Here is an 18355-nt window from a genome sequence, read left to right on the forward strand (position 1 = left end):
AGTGTAACTCCCAGCTTACTATGTTGAAACTGTGCCGGCTACTTATTGATTTCAAGCCAATAATTTCACTTGAAGTTATGAGTGTGGATCGATGATAGGATATGTTGTTTCCTGTGAATTCTATATACATTTATTAAACCAAGAAAGTCATTAATATTTTATTACTAAAGAATCTTGAACATTTTTCCTGTTAATATACTGTCTGTTTGGAGCTATATGTTTATTTAATATTTTATCATAGCACCAAGCCTTTAAAGATAAAAATACCTAATACTTAAATAGTGTATTGCATCATATTTTAATCATGCATTAGTGCTTTGTGTTAATAAAGATACTTGAATTTATAAAGCAGGGAAGATGCTAATATCCTTACCAATTTTTTTTAACATACTGTTTTTCAATCTATCATTAAAAAGGTCGAGTAGTTTCCTGAGAAAGAGTGAATTTGTAAATTGTATCAGCAGAGCCATTTTCTTTCACAGATTATATTCATTTTCCTATTTAACTTCTGTAAGTATTTTAAAGGAGGAGCAGAGTTTACTTTTTTTTATATGCATGCACTTGCAAATGGATTTTGTAAAAGAAAAGGAAAAATTAAAAGTATTGGTGATTGCCTACTGCTTAAATATTTCCTTGCAGATTCACAGGGACTTAAATGGTTCAATACAGACTGCTTTGTATTTCAATAATTCATCACAGATTCACTCTGAAAATCAAGCCATTGATTTAAGTGCCTGCATAGATTTATGTGCCCAACTTTAGGCTACTTACCTTTGCAATTTAGCTTTACTTCTTTTAATACAGAGTAGCCTCTCCCAAGGGAAAGGATTTTGGGAGAGAGGTGGGACCTGTTGACCTGGGCTCATCTGCTGGAGGTCAGGGCTATCTGCATGTAAGACCTCACTTTGGGACCTTCTGCCTTCGCCTCTGGCTCCCAGACAATGCAGGACTATCTTACTCCTACTGCTCTCTGGAACCACCAGAGGAGGGATCAGCAGCCTGGAGAAGATTTGTTTTGGCTCTGATTCAGCAAAGCACTTAAGCATATGCTTAATATTAGGCACAGGAACAGCCCCATTGAGTTTAAAACAGGGGTCTCAAACATGCGGCCCGCGGGCCACACGTGGCCCATGGAGTTATTTCCTGCTGCCTGCCATAGGCGCTGACTTCACTGGCAGCCAAGCTTCAAACATTACTGAGTGTTTCTATTTTATTAAAATTCCTCTTTACATTACAGTTTAAAAAAAGTTAATACATTGACTTTTAATAGCATACTATATTACTCTTCATTTTTTACTATACTTTTGTATCATTGTATGAAAAGATTTCAGTGATGCGGCCCTCGGGCCAATGTACTAGTCCTCATGTGGCCCTCGTAGTGATTTGAATTTGAGATCCCTGGTTTAAAAGGACTACTCACAGGCTTAATGTTAAACATGTGTTTAAGTGCTGTGTGAGTCAGGGACTAAATTTCTATGTAAGTGGGTTCCCTGTCCCTCTCTTATTTCCTCCAGCCCATCCCGTCCCACTACCCCTGTACAGATTCCTTTCCCCACAAATGGCCTCTCTGCCCCATTTGCAGAGAGAGAAGAATATCTGCCCATGGTGGGTCCAATCTGCATGTGGTTCTCAGGAAGGTGATAACTGTTATTTTTCATTTTCCCCCTAAAAAATAACTACCCAAGCCCTGAAGTTTAGGAAGTATTATAGGTAGACTTGACAAAGGTCAATTTATATATAAAATTTTGATAGATAATGATGTTTATTTTTAAGCATTTTTTTCTATTTTTATCTATTTAAATTTTCACAGTTACAGGATATTATTGAGAGATCAGACAATAATTATTTAATGGCAGTAGCTGTTGAGATTCAAAAAAGTTAAATATTTCTAACCGTTAAAACACAAATTATTAACATCCCATGTCAAAATACACAAAAGTAAATATATTTAAATCAAACTCTACAAAGTGCTCAAGCAGCATTTTTCTTACATAGCCTATCTGTAAATTTTGATTATTACTGATGGGAATATTTTTTCATTGGTTTGTGTGTGTACGGTGAAATCAACTTTTACTAACACTTACTGATAAAAATGTCATCCTTCCAAGCATAATTACAGGAGAAGAAGTTTTAACGTGGAAATTCAGGCCATTTCACTGCAATAGCTTCCAGTGTTGTTTTTAATACAAATCTCAAGGAAAAATAAAATGTCCATGCTCTCTAATTCCCAAGCTTCTGAGGCCTTTTCCAACATCCCCTCGCTCCCTCCCCCCTAAAAAAGTCTGAGATGAAGCATAAATATTTTCAAACCAAAATCTTGTCTATGAAAAATTAGTGAGATGGGGGATTTCAAACAGGCTTTGCAGAGTATGTCTAGGTATATTCCTATCTAAGGAGCTAGTCTAAGATGCCTAACACCTAACTAAGGAGCCAGTGCCTACCACCTCCATTTCTTCTGCAACACATAGGTAATCATGTCTTATGATAAATGCATAATATTTAATGCATAGATGATATGACAAGTATGACATTCCGGTTTGCAATCCAGAACAATCAGGAGTTGTGTCGCCCCTGCCCTGCAATATCAGGTGCCTCACAATGCTATGATGCTGTAGCTCCCACCTGGGCTGCTCACAAACAATGTGACAGCATGCAGATCATATCCTGAGTGTCCGTGCACAAACACAACCCTTCTCTAGCAGTTCTGACCCCAGCAGCCTTTCAGCAAACAGCCACATTCTTTCAGCAAACAACAGTTTATTACTTGCAGGGTGACCCCAACACACTCCCAGTTTTGAATTTTCCCCCAAAACATGTGTTCTGCATGGTCCAGTCCTCTCAAGGACAGTTCCAGTCCATTTTAGGTCCATTGTTCCTGTAAGGGAACAATATCCAACCATTTGCTTCTTTAAATGGAGTTATCACACTGCCCAGTTTAATCACAACACTGGATTAGTTTGATTAAAGAATAAAGCAAGTTTATTTAACTACAAAAAGATATATTTTAAGTGAGTACAAGTACAAGGCATTAAAGTCAGAAATGTCACTAAAGATAACATGCTTTTCAGTGCTAAAACTTAACAAACTAGACTTGATTCAAGATCAAATCCTCACCACATGCTCCCAGCAACAGGGCTGACCAAATTTCAGGTCAAGATCTCTCCCAAAGTCAAATGGCTATTTCCTTTGTCTTCTTAGTAAAAGAGAGAGAGAGAGAGAGAGAGAGAGAGAGAGAGAGAGAGAGAGAGAGACTTTGGGGTGTTTTTGCCACTCGCTTTGTAGTCCAGTCTTCCTTTGAAATGCATTTTTCTGAGGTTTATCCCGAGATAAAGTTCATTCCCACTGTGAGGATGTCTTGTCCTTTGTCTTGGAGAAACAGGTTTGTCCACTGCCCAGACCTGTCTTGTAACCACATTTCAGTTATAATTTCCGCTTCTACATTACATTACTTACATTACTTATACTTTATATTATATTATGCTAATAATTTTACATATCGTGTTGCTACATACATGTCACCATGCTATTATTGACCAGTGAGTATTAGTTTTCAAATGATACTTCACAAGGCATATTTTTTACAAAGGTTATTACAATAGTGTGTAGGGTCTGACTACAGGGGTGCATTCACTCACAGTAAGTAAGCCTTAAAAATAAATGAGAACCAAATTATTATACCCAGGATATAAATCTGGACAGAATTTAGCCCAAAAGCCCTTGTCCACCAGCTGCTCTTTGTGGACAGATCCCTCCCTGACAATAAGGCTTCTTGGAGGCTGTGAAGGAGTTCATCTGCTTGGAGCAGCTTGCAGGTTAGAGGCCTAAATGTATATCTTTAATCAGACTGATAAACATTTCCTTAGATGCAAATACCTTCTCACAGATGAAAGAAATGAATCACACTTCATAAAATATACCAGAACTGTAGACACCACACATTAGCTGATATGGAAAATGTTACTGGCATCTTTTTTGGTAGGAAACCAGGATTATTTCACTTGTTAGCAGATAAAAGTAAATCACTACTGGGAGTCCACCCACAGCCATTATGCCATTGCGTGATGGACTGCTCATTACAGTACTTCAGTACTAAAGTACTCCTCTGCTTTTATCTTGCTGAGCATCTGTTTCTATTATTTACAGTTTCTGTTGCTATACACTGCCAAAAGCATTAAAAAAAAGTGTGTACAAGTTTAAACCTTTCCATTTGAAACAGATTATTCTTTTATAGTAAAATATCTGCAAGGCATAAATACACAAATTGAAATGCCACTTTTAGACATAGCTGAAAGTCTAAAGCTTGCTTTGGCCAAGGGCTACTTCTTTTGCTGTGCTGCTGACACGGAACAGATTTTTATCTCCTAAATGCCATTTTCTATCAGTATGGGTGCCTTTGGCTTTTTGCTTTGCAAGGGCTTGTCCAAATAATGACCTCTCTTTTGTTGTTTCAGTTGGCTTGTGTGTAATCATGCATAACTCTTGGAGAATGAGCTGACACAGCTTAGGACAGATGTAGTGATTGTGACAAAGCACCTCTATGGCCCAGTTCATTGCGGAATAATGGTGGCTAACTCACTAGCATTAACATGCATCATGAACGAAAATAGAATCAACATTTTTCATTTTCCCAATTGCATCCACTTTATCCTATTCCCTGTTAGCTAGGGTTGATGCTGATTATTTTGGATTTCTTTTTATTTTTATGTCACTAATCATGTAATGATAGGGAAATTATGCTTTATGTGTCTGCACTAATGTTCACAGAACCCTATGTTGCCTCCAAACATAGTTTACTAGACCAGTTCAACTGTAGTAGCTTTATTTAATACAACTGAGGGCCAAATTCTGTTCTCACATACAAACTGTGCAACCCGAGAGCAGAATTTTTCCCCAAGAGAGTGATTTTTCCATTTGAAATTATTTTATCTTGTGATCCAGAAATAATGAATATATATATATATACACACACATATGCAACTTTTAATAATTTTTTTCACTGATCATAATACAATTTAACAATTTGAGCAATAACCCTCTAACAATTGTGTCATATTCTGTCCTTAGCACTTGTAATACAGTTAAACTTAATTAGGAAACTTGTGTGCAGTTAATAAGATCTTTCTTACTCACTGATGATTTCTACTTGAATATGAGATAATCGTGGGGATACTGATTGATGGGAATATAAAATAAGAGTTGAACATAATGTTTCTCTTTTGCCATTGTTCATTTATATAATGTGAGTATTATTTCTGTCGAGTGACATTCTGTATAACAGCTCTCTGGCAATATAAAATGAGATAGCTACCCGGGTGATGTCCCATTGTCATGTTTGGTGGTTACTATCTCAATCCTAGCTAATTTTAAGGACAATAGGTTTGAAATAGCCTTTGAAGACAAGGATCATGTTATTCTTTGCTTTTCAGCCATTGAAAAGCTTTGAATAAGAAACACTCTGTAGTTGACTTCTGGATAAAGTCCTATAGGAAGGGTAACATTATGGTTTAGAAACAGTTCAGAGTCCTAATACCTTAGAGAACAGCAAAATGTCACTCAGAGGATGATGTGGGGCATGGTAGTGTACTGGTAACAATTCATTTTTTATACTTTAATCTTGCTCCTTAATGATGCCTATCAATTTTGCTGCTTATTTTAGCACCAGCCATACAACATTAGCTGCTTAAATGCTGCACAATCAGTACAAAGGATCTTTTTAGAAAGCTTGATAACACAATATGACCTTTAATTTATCAGACTAGGCCCTATGTTTTCTTATCTCATTGTTGCTTTTCATCATCTCTCGCTTGCTTTAGATATAATACACAAACCTCTGAACACGAAGGTTGGAGCACTAGACAAACAAAGGAAGACATCACATTATATTGATGAAACATGAGTCAGGAAGAACACACTCTTACTTGAATCACTAATTAATCCAGTGGAAAAATATCAAAATCAAAACACTCACCAGAAGGTGGCTGGTTTGAGCTCATAGGAATGTACCAAAAGGTTACTAAGTGTTTGCAGTGATGTCATTAGAAATGTTTTAAAAATGGTCTAAGCTGAGGGCACATTCCATATGCAAGCACGAAGCAAAGAGCCTGTAGGTGAACATAAGAAGTTAAAGTACAATGTTTAGGGTCAGTGGTGGTAATATGGAATTGCAACCATGTGACAAATCTCATTGTTTCAGTATGTCAAATAACTGGGCCAATTTTCAACACAATCTGATTCTTTGCTTTTTGCTGAGTAGTGTTGTGTAGTGGTATTTTATGCTGCCAAAAAGCCATTGTATTCCACCCCAGAGGTGACTGCATTTCACTATGGTGGGGGAAGTAATTTCTGTTTAGGTATCTATTGTTCTTTATCGAGCATTTGGGGATACTTTAGGGTGAAAAGGACCATAGAAATCTGTGATACTCTGATAGGAAACTGGTAAAATCAAGGGTGGTACTGCTTTTGATTTTGCAAAATCGTAATTGATTGGATTTTGGTTTTGCAATATCATGAATCTTTGAGCACAGAATTCTATTTTATCTGAATTGCTTCCTAAATGGCTCAGGGAAGGAAGGCGTTTGGATAAATGGAAAGGATTTAGACAGCTTCTTTATTAAAATTTAATTAAAATTAAAATCTTGAGGATAAAGCACTGAAAAGAGCAAATTCTGAGCACTCCTTTCCCAGAATACACAACTAAAGCACTGGTCAGAGGTTAGCATTGGTGATACATTCATATGTTTTCACAAATTGTAGGAAAATGATGGCAATAAATAAGAAAATGGAGGGGGAAAATCCTTCAGAATCTTATTTTCTAGGTGTGTTTTTAATTTGAAATGCCTGATAGACACTATAGTGTCTATAGTGCATCCTATCTGGCTATTCAGCATCAATACACATTCCCCTCTTTATTAAACTGTTCCATTGAATGGGCATGTATGGCATGATCATGGAGTTGAAGAGCTCATGCTAATGAATTCAGGGTGCAGACTGTGGTCCATCTGATATGTATTGGTTTTTTAAATGTAAATTATTTGTTTGTTTAGGCCCCATCTACAGCCACATACTGATGTTTTATTTTATTCCATCTATTTACTTAAGGCCAGATTCTGACATTTTTGCTCATACTGAATAGCCCTCTTCTAGATGAGTGGTTCCATTAGCTTTAATGGGGCTACTTGCGGAGAAAGATACTATGCTAGGTGAGCAAGCTTTGTAGAATTTGTCCCTTATTTATTTGCTACACTTGCTTTAACTAACGTTAGAGCTGCTTCTCCCTCGAATTGTCTCCCCTGGCTGATTGACATGTCTGTTCAAGATGGCCAACAGGAAGAAACATTATAACCTAGAGGCGTGCATCTGCTTTCCCTTAAGCATTGGAGAAGAAGGAAAGTTATATCTTGGATACACAGCTTTCAGTGCCTGAGGGCAGATGGGGACCTGATAGTTTCAGGAAGGGACCACATTAACTTTAGGAAGCTATAGGGCTAGCTGAGGATATTAATTAGACTCCCCCTAATGTTGTACGTAATCATGCAATTGCATTGGAAGAAGCAGGTGTGTGGAATAGCATATCCCGTGCTAAAGGACCCAATCCTACAAACACTTACACAGATGAGTAACTTTGCTCACTAGGTCAGACTCATTGACTTCGCTAAGTCAGGCTCAAAGAAGATAATTACATTTTCACCTGAATCTGAGTAAGGCTTTACAGAATTTCCATGAGCTGGTAAGCTGAATATACCTTACAGCAAGTACCAAATTTGCATTGTTATAATAACATTGAATGCATAAATATATGTTTTTTTTCAAGTCTTGTAATATTGCACCTGCTGTGTTGTCCACAGAATCAGATGTATATGCAGTGTTACCATGTGAGTTAATGTGACTGCCAGTGTTACAATTTCAGATTCAAACCACATAGTTAAACACTTGTGCCTGCAATTGATAGTGCCTGCAATACCACATCTTCTTTTGTTTGTGGGAGTCAAATTACAGGTGCACAATGAATTGTGAATGTGAATGTTATTGCAGATCAGATAGCTAGAGGTTTAAATTTTATCCTTTGCACCCTCAGTTGATTGTAGCCATGATGGCAAAATTAGTAGCTGGATTTAAACACCTCTGAAAATCTAACCCATATTTTATTAATCAGGAGAACTTTAGCACAGGCTATCAGTGACCATCACTAGAGCATGGTCCCTATTCTATAGGCTAGCCCCATGACTGTATTGAGCATCTTATAAACTGGAGGCTGAGAGGCTTTTTCAGGAGACTGCCATGGAGCCACCATTACCCCTTTCTCATGCCCCTTAGCTCTTTTCTGTCAGATTTTCCCTTTTGTGTTAGCTGAACAGACAATATCACTCTCAGCCCTTATTCTCCCAAGCATCCCATTGATGTCAACATGAACTTTGCCATAAGACCCAGGCCCTTAGCAAGCAAGTTAAGGATTTTGTTTTTCCAAAAACAATGATAGGGTTATTAGTTCTCTTTATAATCCCATTTTATTTATTTGCCTAGTAGCTCACTGTAATTAATAGGGGGAATTTGTCTGACAAGTAAAGGGCTGTTACAAAGAAACAAAATATTCTCTACCCTTTAAGTTGTTCTTCACAGACTCTCAATTTTCAACCTTCTTACTTATTCTTCTTCAAGGATGCTACTATTTCACATCAATAACTGACACCTTTATTTCAGAGAACAAAATAGAATTACACTTCAGCACTGAAAATATAATAAATTGGGAGGAGATAAAATACACATTAGTGAAGTTCACATAGTCAGCCTGACCCCACTGACCTGTAGATGCAAAGGTATGATTAAGAGTTTTTGGATTGCTTCTTCTCAATCTCACCACAAGATTTAGATATGACGGAAAGTTTTGACTTTTGTTGCTCCTCTCTCCTTACCTTGATTCTTTGAAATTACTGTTATTCCCTTGAAGTCTACCTGTTCATACAGAATTAATACACTACAGTGTGACAAAATATTGTCTATCTGTTAGAAAAATTAAGCCATCTAGAATTCAATCAGACTAGACAATGTTACTGTGCAAACCTTGAGTGGTCATTTTTAATTCCTATTTTTATCAAAGAAGTCTCACCTATATCAGCAAGAAATTTTGTGCTAGACATTCAAAGGCCTATCTAAAATTAAAGTTTATGCACATAAGTTATTTCCAGTGAATTACTGTTGACAAACATTTCTTTAGCATTTCTTAATGCTTACAAAGGCTCACAGATATAAAAACTCAAAGCCAGAATTCTATTTAGAGTATAATAGCATGTAAATAACTTTATTTGGGAATTTTCTTGGTGATTAAATTCAATGTTGTTCAGTACACCAGCAGACAAGACTACAAACAAATATGTCTGAAAATTTTTAGATTAATGCAACAGGGGGAAACAATGTGTCAGACTGTAACATGTTTCCTATCAGATGGTTAAATTTGTACAGCATTGTTTAGTTCAGGGAGATTTATCGCAGCTCAGACTCTGAACCTAATTGTTCAGCAAGAAACATTTGATAAACAGATGTGTATCCATTACAACTTTTATGCCTGATTTTCATTTTGTTTTTACACTGTTTTCATTTCATCATTTGTAACTGTCTTGATTGATTCCATGGTGTCATTTTTTTTAATTTACTATTTGAGTCACCAATATGGGTATTAATTATTTCAGCTCTAAACCTATGCACTCTTCATTAAACTAAAGTTTGAGAAGTTTCATACCATATCTCCCTTAGCCCTTCCTTTTGTATTATCTGCTAAGAAAACTTAAACTAATCTAGTATTGCCAAATCAAAATACATTTGACTATGCACTTTTACTCTTTTGAAAGATGAGCTAAAGTAATCAGCAATAATTTTTATATTTGACCTTTACAAAGTGAATGGTTATTACCCTGCTTTTCATTTGTATTTAGCTCCCAGGGTGCATGGCTGCTGCAGATAAGTTACAGCATAATTTGCAGATCATACAACATGATAATGGGACACAGTATTTCACCCACTGTATACTGCAAAGATTTTAAAATGAAATAAGCTTTTAGAAAGCAAGTTAAAAATAAATGAATTGGTATCCACCTTCCATTAAATAATATCCAGTATATGTCTGCCCATATCATAAAATTGCAAACGTTTCTTCATAATGACCATTACTTACACTGGGGGACATTTACTCACATAAAGTGTCCCATGGAAACGAATGAGACTGTTCAATGCATAAACACTAATCCAACTTCCATGAGAGTCTTTGATTTGACTTTATTAGGAGCTGAATTTGATCTTAAGTTCACAACTCTCAATTTTGAACAATCTAACCTTTATTACAAGTGATTTGGTAGAATATTTTTAAATGTATAAACTATGGTCGGTTTTTAGTGTGAAAGCAAGGGAAAATTCATGGAAGTAGGATATCCTTTCACTGATTTAGTTAATCAATTGATAAGGCATCTATGAAAGCCATGTAAGCAGCATTCAAAAATGCCAAACATAAGCAAGGATTAAAGAAAATCCAGCTAGGTCAGATATATGAGAAAACATCAATCAATACCCCATTACTACGAAAGATGAAAAAAAAATGGAGATGCAGAAAGACAAACAGAAAAAATTAATCCACATGCCTTTTTCCACATGTTGCTCACATGAGGCTTCATCAGGTACTCCTTGAACATCTCCAACTTCCATTGAAGTCTGGGGAATATACAAAGAATGCAACTTCAGGCCCAGGATGAAGAGCTGGAATGTTAAAAGGTCATGGCATATAATCAGGAAGAAATTCCACTTTTTGAATGTCCACAACAATATGAAGATAAGTTATGAAAGTAAAATGCAATCTTTTGCTCTATAGCTTCCTTTTTTGGGAAATATTTTAAAAGAAAAAAACAGAAGTGTTTTATACAAAAAGTATTTGAAGTCAGGGGAGAATGCTATGTGGATGTGTTTTCTTCAAATATTAGAGTGTGTATAGAAGTTTACATGGCATAATGAAGAGAAGGTAAAGAAGGGGGTAATTTCTAAAACATGATGCTGTACGTTCAGCCACAATGAATGATATCCACGTTAAACTGTACAAAGCAGACAGGAAGCATGGTAAGTCATAGCCTGTTTTACAGAACAGCAGAATAAATAAACCAAAATTGCTTGTTGGAATGGAAGCTGATTTTGTTTCCAGGGCTACAGTTAAAATCCAATCCTTCACTTTATGAATGTTGCTGTTGATTTCATAGATATTGCTTACCTGAGTAAAGGTTATGGGACTGGATGCTTTGATTTGGATAATATTTTTCATTGATAATTTGCAACAAGATCCTGCCAGGTACTGAGTTTCAATTAGAGATGTTGCGCACTTCGGAGATTAGTGCTTTATATCTACCATTTCAAACATAGGGCTTAATCCTTCTCCTGCTGAAGTCAATAGGAGTTTGAACATATAAATCAATAAGTACAAGTATGGAACAGGACCCCAGTTAAAATAAAAGGAATACTTGTGGCACCTTGACTGTCTTTCAGTCTTTTGGATTTGCCCACTTCTCAGGTACTTAAACTGATGTGTTTCTATCGATGCATGTGAGACAAAGGTATTGTCAATCTAAACAAAAAGCACTTTATATTGAAGAAAGTATTTGGTTTCACCATTTTCCTAATAATTTTTTTGTAAAAAACTATAGAAATTGATCAAGTATTTCTGATATACCTTATATAATGAAAACACACAGATCAGTTATTACAAATAAATATTCGAAGTAAACCTCAAATTATCTGTAGAAAGGCTGGTATATTTCTAATCATGTGGGGCCATAGTCTGCTACCAACTCTACCGTAGAGCTCTCACTGAAAGTAAAGGGAATTCTCTGTGCAGAACGGGGACAGGAAAGGTTTGCAAGATAGAGAAGTTTACACTTCACAGTCTCTCCTTCTAGCTAGCTCTTAGCTTATGAAACCCTACAAAGTGCAGCTAAAGTTTTAAACACTTCCGCATTTTGGATACAGGATTACTATAGACAACCACTGAAGTCACTTTTGTCAAAGCCTTAATGTTGCTTAGTAAAATATGTTGTCACTGGGCTCTGTTAAAATGTAAAAATAATGGATAATCTGATTTGTTCTCTATCACATATTTGAACTTCTGGAATTTATTTAAATCAAATGAATGAGAATGTTGGGGGTTTTTTTACTAGGAAATAAGTTTTGTCAGGTCTATTTGCAGATGTAAGTGTGCCATAGATGTTGGTTAAGGCTTGTGTTCTTCTTCTTTAAATGACTAACCTGGAGTAAGAGGTTGGATGTCTTTTGAAAAATAAATCTGTTTCACCTGAACATGTTTAACTAGTTAATAAGAAACATCAAAAAAGACAAAACCCTGAAGTCAATGATCATTTTTTGTAAAGCCATTATATGATGTATAAATTTGTTTTTTGGGTCTGTCTATAACATAAGTTTAATAACCTAGCTCAAATGAAGATTTCTAATTTTCAATTAACATAGGAATAATTTTGTTTGCTAAAATAAAATAAATGAATGAATGAAAAGTCTGAAACATGAAATGTTCTAGGTAGCACTTTTTAAAATTCCAAATTTCAAAAAATCATGTGGCAACTGTATAGCTCAAGCTTTAAGTATTAACTTTTAACCTTTGACCTTACAGATTTTAACCAATGAAATGTCTCTTTAAACTTTAAAGGAAACAATGATAACGAGCGCCTGGCGATTGCTAGACAGCGAATTCCATATCGACTTGGTCGAGTAGTTGATGAATGGCTACTCGACAAAGGTAAAAAACATTGATTAAAACTTCAAATAAAAAATAATTTGAACATAACCAACTAGTACTTCATTGTAACACTAATAAACATAAAAATAAATTTTCAGTAAAACTAAATTAAAAACAAATTTAAAACAGTAAAATGTAGAGAGTAATATGTGCATACCTTGTATAATAATTTCTACACATTTTTAGACGTATCAGCTGTTTAATAATCTTACCCTGTTAACTTAAGGTTAAAGGGACTGTTAAATATAATCCACTAACTCAATCTATGAAGGTACTCATAGCAAACATTAACCACAAATTATAAATCATTCATAGATTATATTACATGTTCCAGCATCTAAATTATTAACTAAAAATATATGTAGTTATGAATGTTCATTATGGTCCTGAAAAAAAATCTTTGTTTAAACTGTAGGTATCTTAAATAGTGGGCACTATGAATTGCCAATCAAAATGAAGTCCCTTTAACGTTTGCAACCTTCTAAGGGGATTTTGGAACAAACACTAATTAAAACAGAACTTAAAGTTGTGTGCATGCTTATATGAGCAGAAACCAATCTGCTAAAGTAAATATTCTGTTTCATAATAATGGTACTGTTGCTGAGGTTTTCTCTGTTTAATGGAATTGTGCCATGATTTCTCCATTGGTATGTGTATCATTCCTGAAGCCGCTTTTACATCTAAAACCTTTTTATTTTAATTGATAGTCTTGCTGAAAGCCAATCAGACATCTTTTTTGAATTCTTTGTCTCTGAGATACTCAGTATGAACCATGCATTTCTTTTCAGTGTTTATGTCGAAGGAAAATAAACATTCAGATGGGAAAAGGAAACATTAATTTATACACTTATATATAGACATATGACAGATATCTGAATTACTGCATTAGAACATTTTCATTAAAATTAGACTTCACTTGACTTAATGAAAGGTTTGCATACACACACACGTACATGTGAACCTGTGTGCGTCCGTGTGTGTGTGTATAGATATACATAGAATGTCTATATACACACAGTTACCTAAAGCTATAGTACAGGTGTTATACTGGTGTGGAAAATCCTTGAAATGTTCACAATCTTCGGGGATGGTGGAAAGTAGTTTTAAGGAATTAGAAACTTTGTATTCTTCACACACACACAAAAAGGCAAAATGTAGGTAAAAGGGAAGACAATCTCATTCTTATTTGCAATACTAAACAAATTTATAAATATACTTGATTGGCCTTTTAGCAAAAAAGAAAACATAAATTTAGAAATTACAAATATTTTTCAATAGTTATGCATTTCATGGACACTTCATTACAAAAGCAATGAATTATGAGTCAAGTTACTCTCTTATAGTTTATTGCTCTCATTATTCACCCCATGCAAATTTGTTAATCATCCTCTTAGAGTATAGAGTTCACAATCAACATTTTTGCATGTATGTAATATTATCTTTACAGGACGTCAGCTTACAATCTTCAATAGCCAAGCAACCATAAAAATTGGAGGCAAGGAACGGGGTCATCCATTCCAAGGCCAACTCTCTGGTCTTTACTACAATGGCTTGAAAGTTCTGAATATGGCAGCTGAAAATGATGCGAACATCATGATAGAAGGAAATGTGAGACTTGTTGGTGAAGTGCCTTCTTCTATGACAACTGAGTCAACAGCCACAGCAATGCAATCTGAGATGTCCACATCAGTTATGGAAACCACCACCACTTTGGCCACGAGCACTGTCAGAAGAGGAAAGACTCCTACAAAAGAACCTATTGGTCAGGTTAGTCAACCTTCATATACTTTCCAAATATTTTCCCTACTTTGTATGTCTGGACTTTCCAAAATTGCATCTGCTCTAGAGATACAATTGTTATTGTTAAATAAATACATATGTGAGTAGTAATAATTATGTATTGAGCACTGTCAGTATATATGGTGCTGAGAAGAACTTAGAGTGAGAAATAGCCCTGACCCAAGGAAGGTGTTATTATTCTAAATTAGGCAAGCTAACTTGCTTAGACCCTTATTGTACTGGATGACCACCTTGTCTGACCTCAGAGAGGTGCAGATTTTTTAAACAGCACATTTTCCCTTGGTAGGTAATGCTGATGGACTTCAGCAAAGAAGTGTGTGTTTTAAAGAGGTAGTTGAAATGAAATAGTGTGGCTGGTTGGTCCCTAGGATATAGTAGGGAGTTCTAAGCTGAAGGAACAACATGGAAAAAAGTATGAAGATGAGAGTAGGAAATGGTGGGAAAGAGGGCATTAAGACTCTAGAGTTTCCTTTGAAAGATAACAGTAGGATGCACGATGCATCCTGGCAGGTATTAACTTCAAGGAGAGTTGAGAGCTCTTTGCACCCCCGAGACTGAAGCTCCAAGTCAGAGAATGTTATTTACTGTTTGCTGAGGTTATTTGCACCTTGTGAATTTAGTGACACATTTAGTAGCTTTCAGGTTTTGGCAGGATCTCTTTCTCTTGTGTGGAAAAAATTGATTATCTGAAAAAAGGGGGGAGGAATGATTCATTAAGCACTTTAATAGTCTGCCTTGCACATATCTTGTGTCACAATATTCAAACTCTGTGCTTTAGAAAAATATAATTTAACAGGACATTTCTTTAGCAGATAAAACTCTTTTACATTTGTCATATTCTGTTTGTAACTGCCTAAAAAAAGATTTACGTTGCCAAAAGGTTGTCATACTGTTCATTTGATTCAGATGATCACAAACTGGTTTTCATGATGTGCCTCTAAACCATAACTCTTAGGCTGCTGAGGTTTAAATGTGGGACAAAGTGTAAGGGAAAGTCACAAGTTTATGTGGGAGCAAGAACTTGAAATGCTATGTGGATGGTTATATAACCAAGGAAACAGAAGGCTCTCATGGTTAGAATAGGGAATTTGAAGTAAAGCTGCCTGTGTTCTGTTTTACTGTGTGGTCTTGGACAAGTCTCTTAACCTTCTGCACCTCCATTTCTTCATCTGTAAAACTGGGATAATAGTTCTTCAAACACATAAGGCATAAAGGGACATGCGTCCATGCTGTGGATGGGTTCTGCTCGATAACAATCCAAAGCAGTCCGGACTGACACATGTTCATTTTCATTATCTGAGTCAGATGCCACCAGCAGAAGGTTGATTTTCTTTTTTTGGTGGTTCAGGTTTTGTAAGAGTGATGCTCTTTTAAGACTTCTGAAAGCAAGCTCCACATCTCATCCCTCTCAGATTTTGGAAGGCACTTCAGATTCTTAAACCTTGGGTTGAGTGCTGTAGTATTTTTAGAAATCTCGCATTGGTACCTTCTTTGCATTTTGTCAAATCTGTAGTGAAAATATTCTTAAAATGAACAACATGTGCTGGGTCATCATCCAAGACTGCTATAATAGGAAATATGTGACAGAATGCAGGTAAAACAGAGCAGGGGACATACAATTCTGCCCCAAGGAGTTCAGTCAGAAATTTAATTAACATTTATTTTTTTAATGAGCGTCATTAGCATGGAAGCATGTCCTCTGGCATGGTGGCTGAAGCATGAAGGGGCAGACGAATGTTTAGCATATCTGGCACGTAAATATCTTGCAATCCCGGCTACAAAAGTGCCATGCAAATGCCTCTTCTCACTTTCTGGTGACACTTTAAACAAGAAGCAAGCAGCATTATCTCCATGTTTGCCTTAGAGATTGTCTGAACAAGAAGTAGGACTGGGTGCACTTGTAGGCTCTGAAGTTTTACATTGTTTTGTTTTTGAGTGCAGTCATGTAACAAAAAAAAATCTACATTTGTAAGTTGCACTTTCACGACAAAGAGATTGCACTATGGTACTTGTATGAGGTGCATTGAAAAATACAATTTCATTTTTATAGTGCAAATATTTGTAAGCAAAAATAATATACACTTTGATTTCAATTACAACACAGAATACAATATATATGAAAAGGTAGAAAAACATCCAAAATATTTAATAAATTTCAATTGGTATTCTATTACTCAACAGTGCAATTAAAACTGTGATTAATTGTGATTAATTTTTTTGAGTTAATCGCATGAGTTAACTGTGATTAATCAACAGCCCTAATATACATACAAGTTTATTTATTTGTAATAGCAGTGCATATGAATCTGAAAGCAAAATTCACTAAAAACTGACAAGAAACACAGTGGAAACTGATTGTTCTCATTGTCAAGGCTCAGAGAAATGCAAAAAAGTCGCTATACATAGTAAAACGTAAATTAGATTTAATTTTTTTTGTTTGTTTCAGTAATATTAAGATTGTTAATAACAATACAGAAAATGATTTTTTTTTAATTAATATCACGCTTGGGGGAACTGGACCTGTATGCTTTCAGCTCCCATTGATGTCAGTGAAAGTTGAAGACATCTCGTAGCTTGCAGAAAACCTGCCTTTAATGGCTGTTTCCTTTGTTTATTATCCTCTCTCATGCTTTGTTTCTCTTCTGTATATACTCATAGTCATTGTATCTCCAAAATATCAAACATAAATAGTTGATTTTTAAACTAGCATTGTATAATGCACAAGAAGGAAAGTTACCTTTCTATCATTAAACTAATTAGATTATCTAAGAAAATAGGCAACTAGACAGTAATTGCTAATGAAAGAAGCTTACATTATTTATTACAAGCTAGTGCATGTTTGAAGACAAAAATGAGCTGATAGAAGTAAATGATCAAATCAATTAAGGATTATTTGCTTCATTTGCAGGGATATTGAATTCAATTAAAGATTACAATATTCATTTTAAAAAGGATATTTTAAATATTTATATAAATGTTTTTAATTCAATAATGATAGCAACTAGACTGTTCAAATTGATACAGCATGCACTTTCTAGCCCACCTCTAATTGCTGCAATATATGCTGTAACAAGACTGAGACAATACTTCCATGAAATGTGTGTTTCATGTTGTGATGTGCATGATTCCAGGAATAATGAAGTCTGAGTGTCTTAAAAAAATACATTTTGTCTCGGAATCTACTTTCAATTGGAGTTTTGCCTGTTTAAGGGCTATATCATATGGTAGCATTGGGTGTTTTAATGATGACAGATACCTCAAATATTATTAATTTATAAATTTGGATTTTCAAAGGGAAGTAAGGTGCCCAAATCCTATTGAAAGTCATTGGGAGTTGGGTGCCTAATTCCTCTCCATTGAAAATTCCCCCCACCTCCAATATTATAACAACATCTATAGGCCTCAGCCATTGTACTGCTCAAATACATAATAAATGGTACACCCTGCCTCAAAGAGCTTACCATGTAAAAGAAAAGATGTAACACGTGGGTGAAGCAAACAAGGGGTCACAGGTATGAGTGGGAAAATGCAGTAACTACAATAGCAGAATATTTTAGCATAGACTTTGTGTGTAGTTGATAGGTATAATAAGTCAATCACTAAGAGCAATCATAGTAATCACAACTCACAAAATGCCTAGTTGGTTTCAGATGGCATACTAGAATTTTACATTTCACATGGATAGATTTAAAACTTGATCCTGAAGCAGAACTCCCACTGAGTTCAATGAAGATCAGTACTAACTACTTTGAGTTTTCAAAAATCATGAGTCAGATGCTA

General features: G+C 35.4%; 1 protein-coding gene across 33 annotated transcripts in view; it reads left to right on the forward strand.

The window, feature by feature from the left end:
- Nucleotides 1-18355, forward strand: part of NRXN1 (neurexin 1) — a 1248790-nt gene that overhangs the window by 1078612 nt on the left and 151823 nt on the right. For 24 of the 33 annotated variants that reach the window (XM_073339213.1, XM_073339185.1, XM_073339187.1 and 21 more), the window contains 2 exons: nucleotides 12686-12775; nucleotides 14223-14542. In XM_073339213.1, the coding sequence (XP_073195314.1) occupies nucleotides 12686-12775; nucleotides 14223-14542 (410 nt within the window). The remainder of the gene's footprint in view (nucleotides 1-12685; nucleotides 12776-14222; nucleotides 14543-18355) is intronic. The other 9 variants (XM_073339205.1, XM_073339207.1, XM_073339208.1 and 6 more) reach the window with 1 other exon arrangement.

This window comes from Lepidochelys kempii, chromosome 3, assembly GCF_965140265.1.
Source record: "Lepidochelys kempii isolate rLepKem1 chromosome 3, rLepKem1.hap2, whole genome shotgun sequence".
In the NCBI taxonomy this organism is placed as follows: Eukaryota; Metazoa; Chordata; order Testudines; family Cheloniidae; genus Lepidochelys; species Lepidochelys kempii.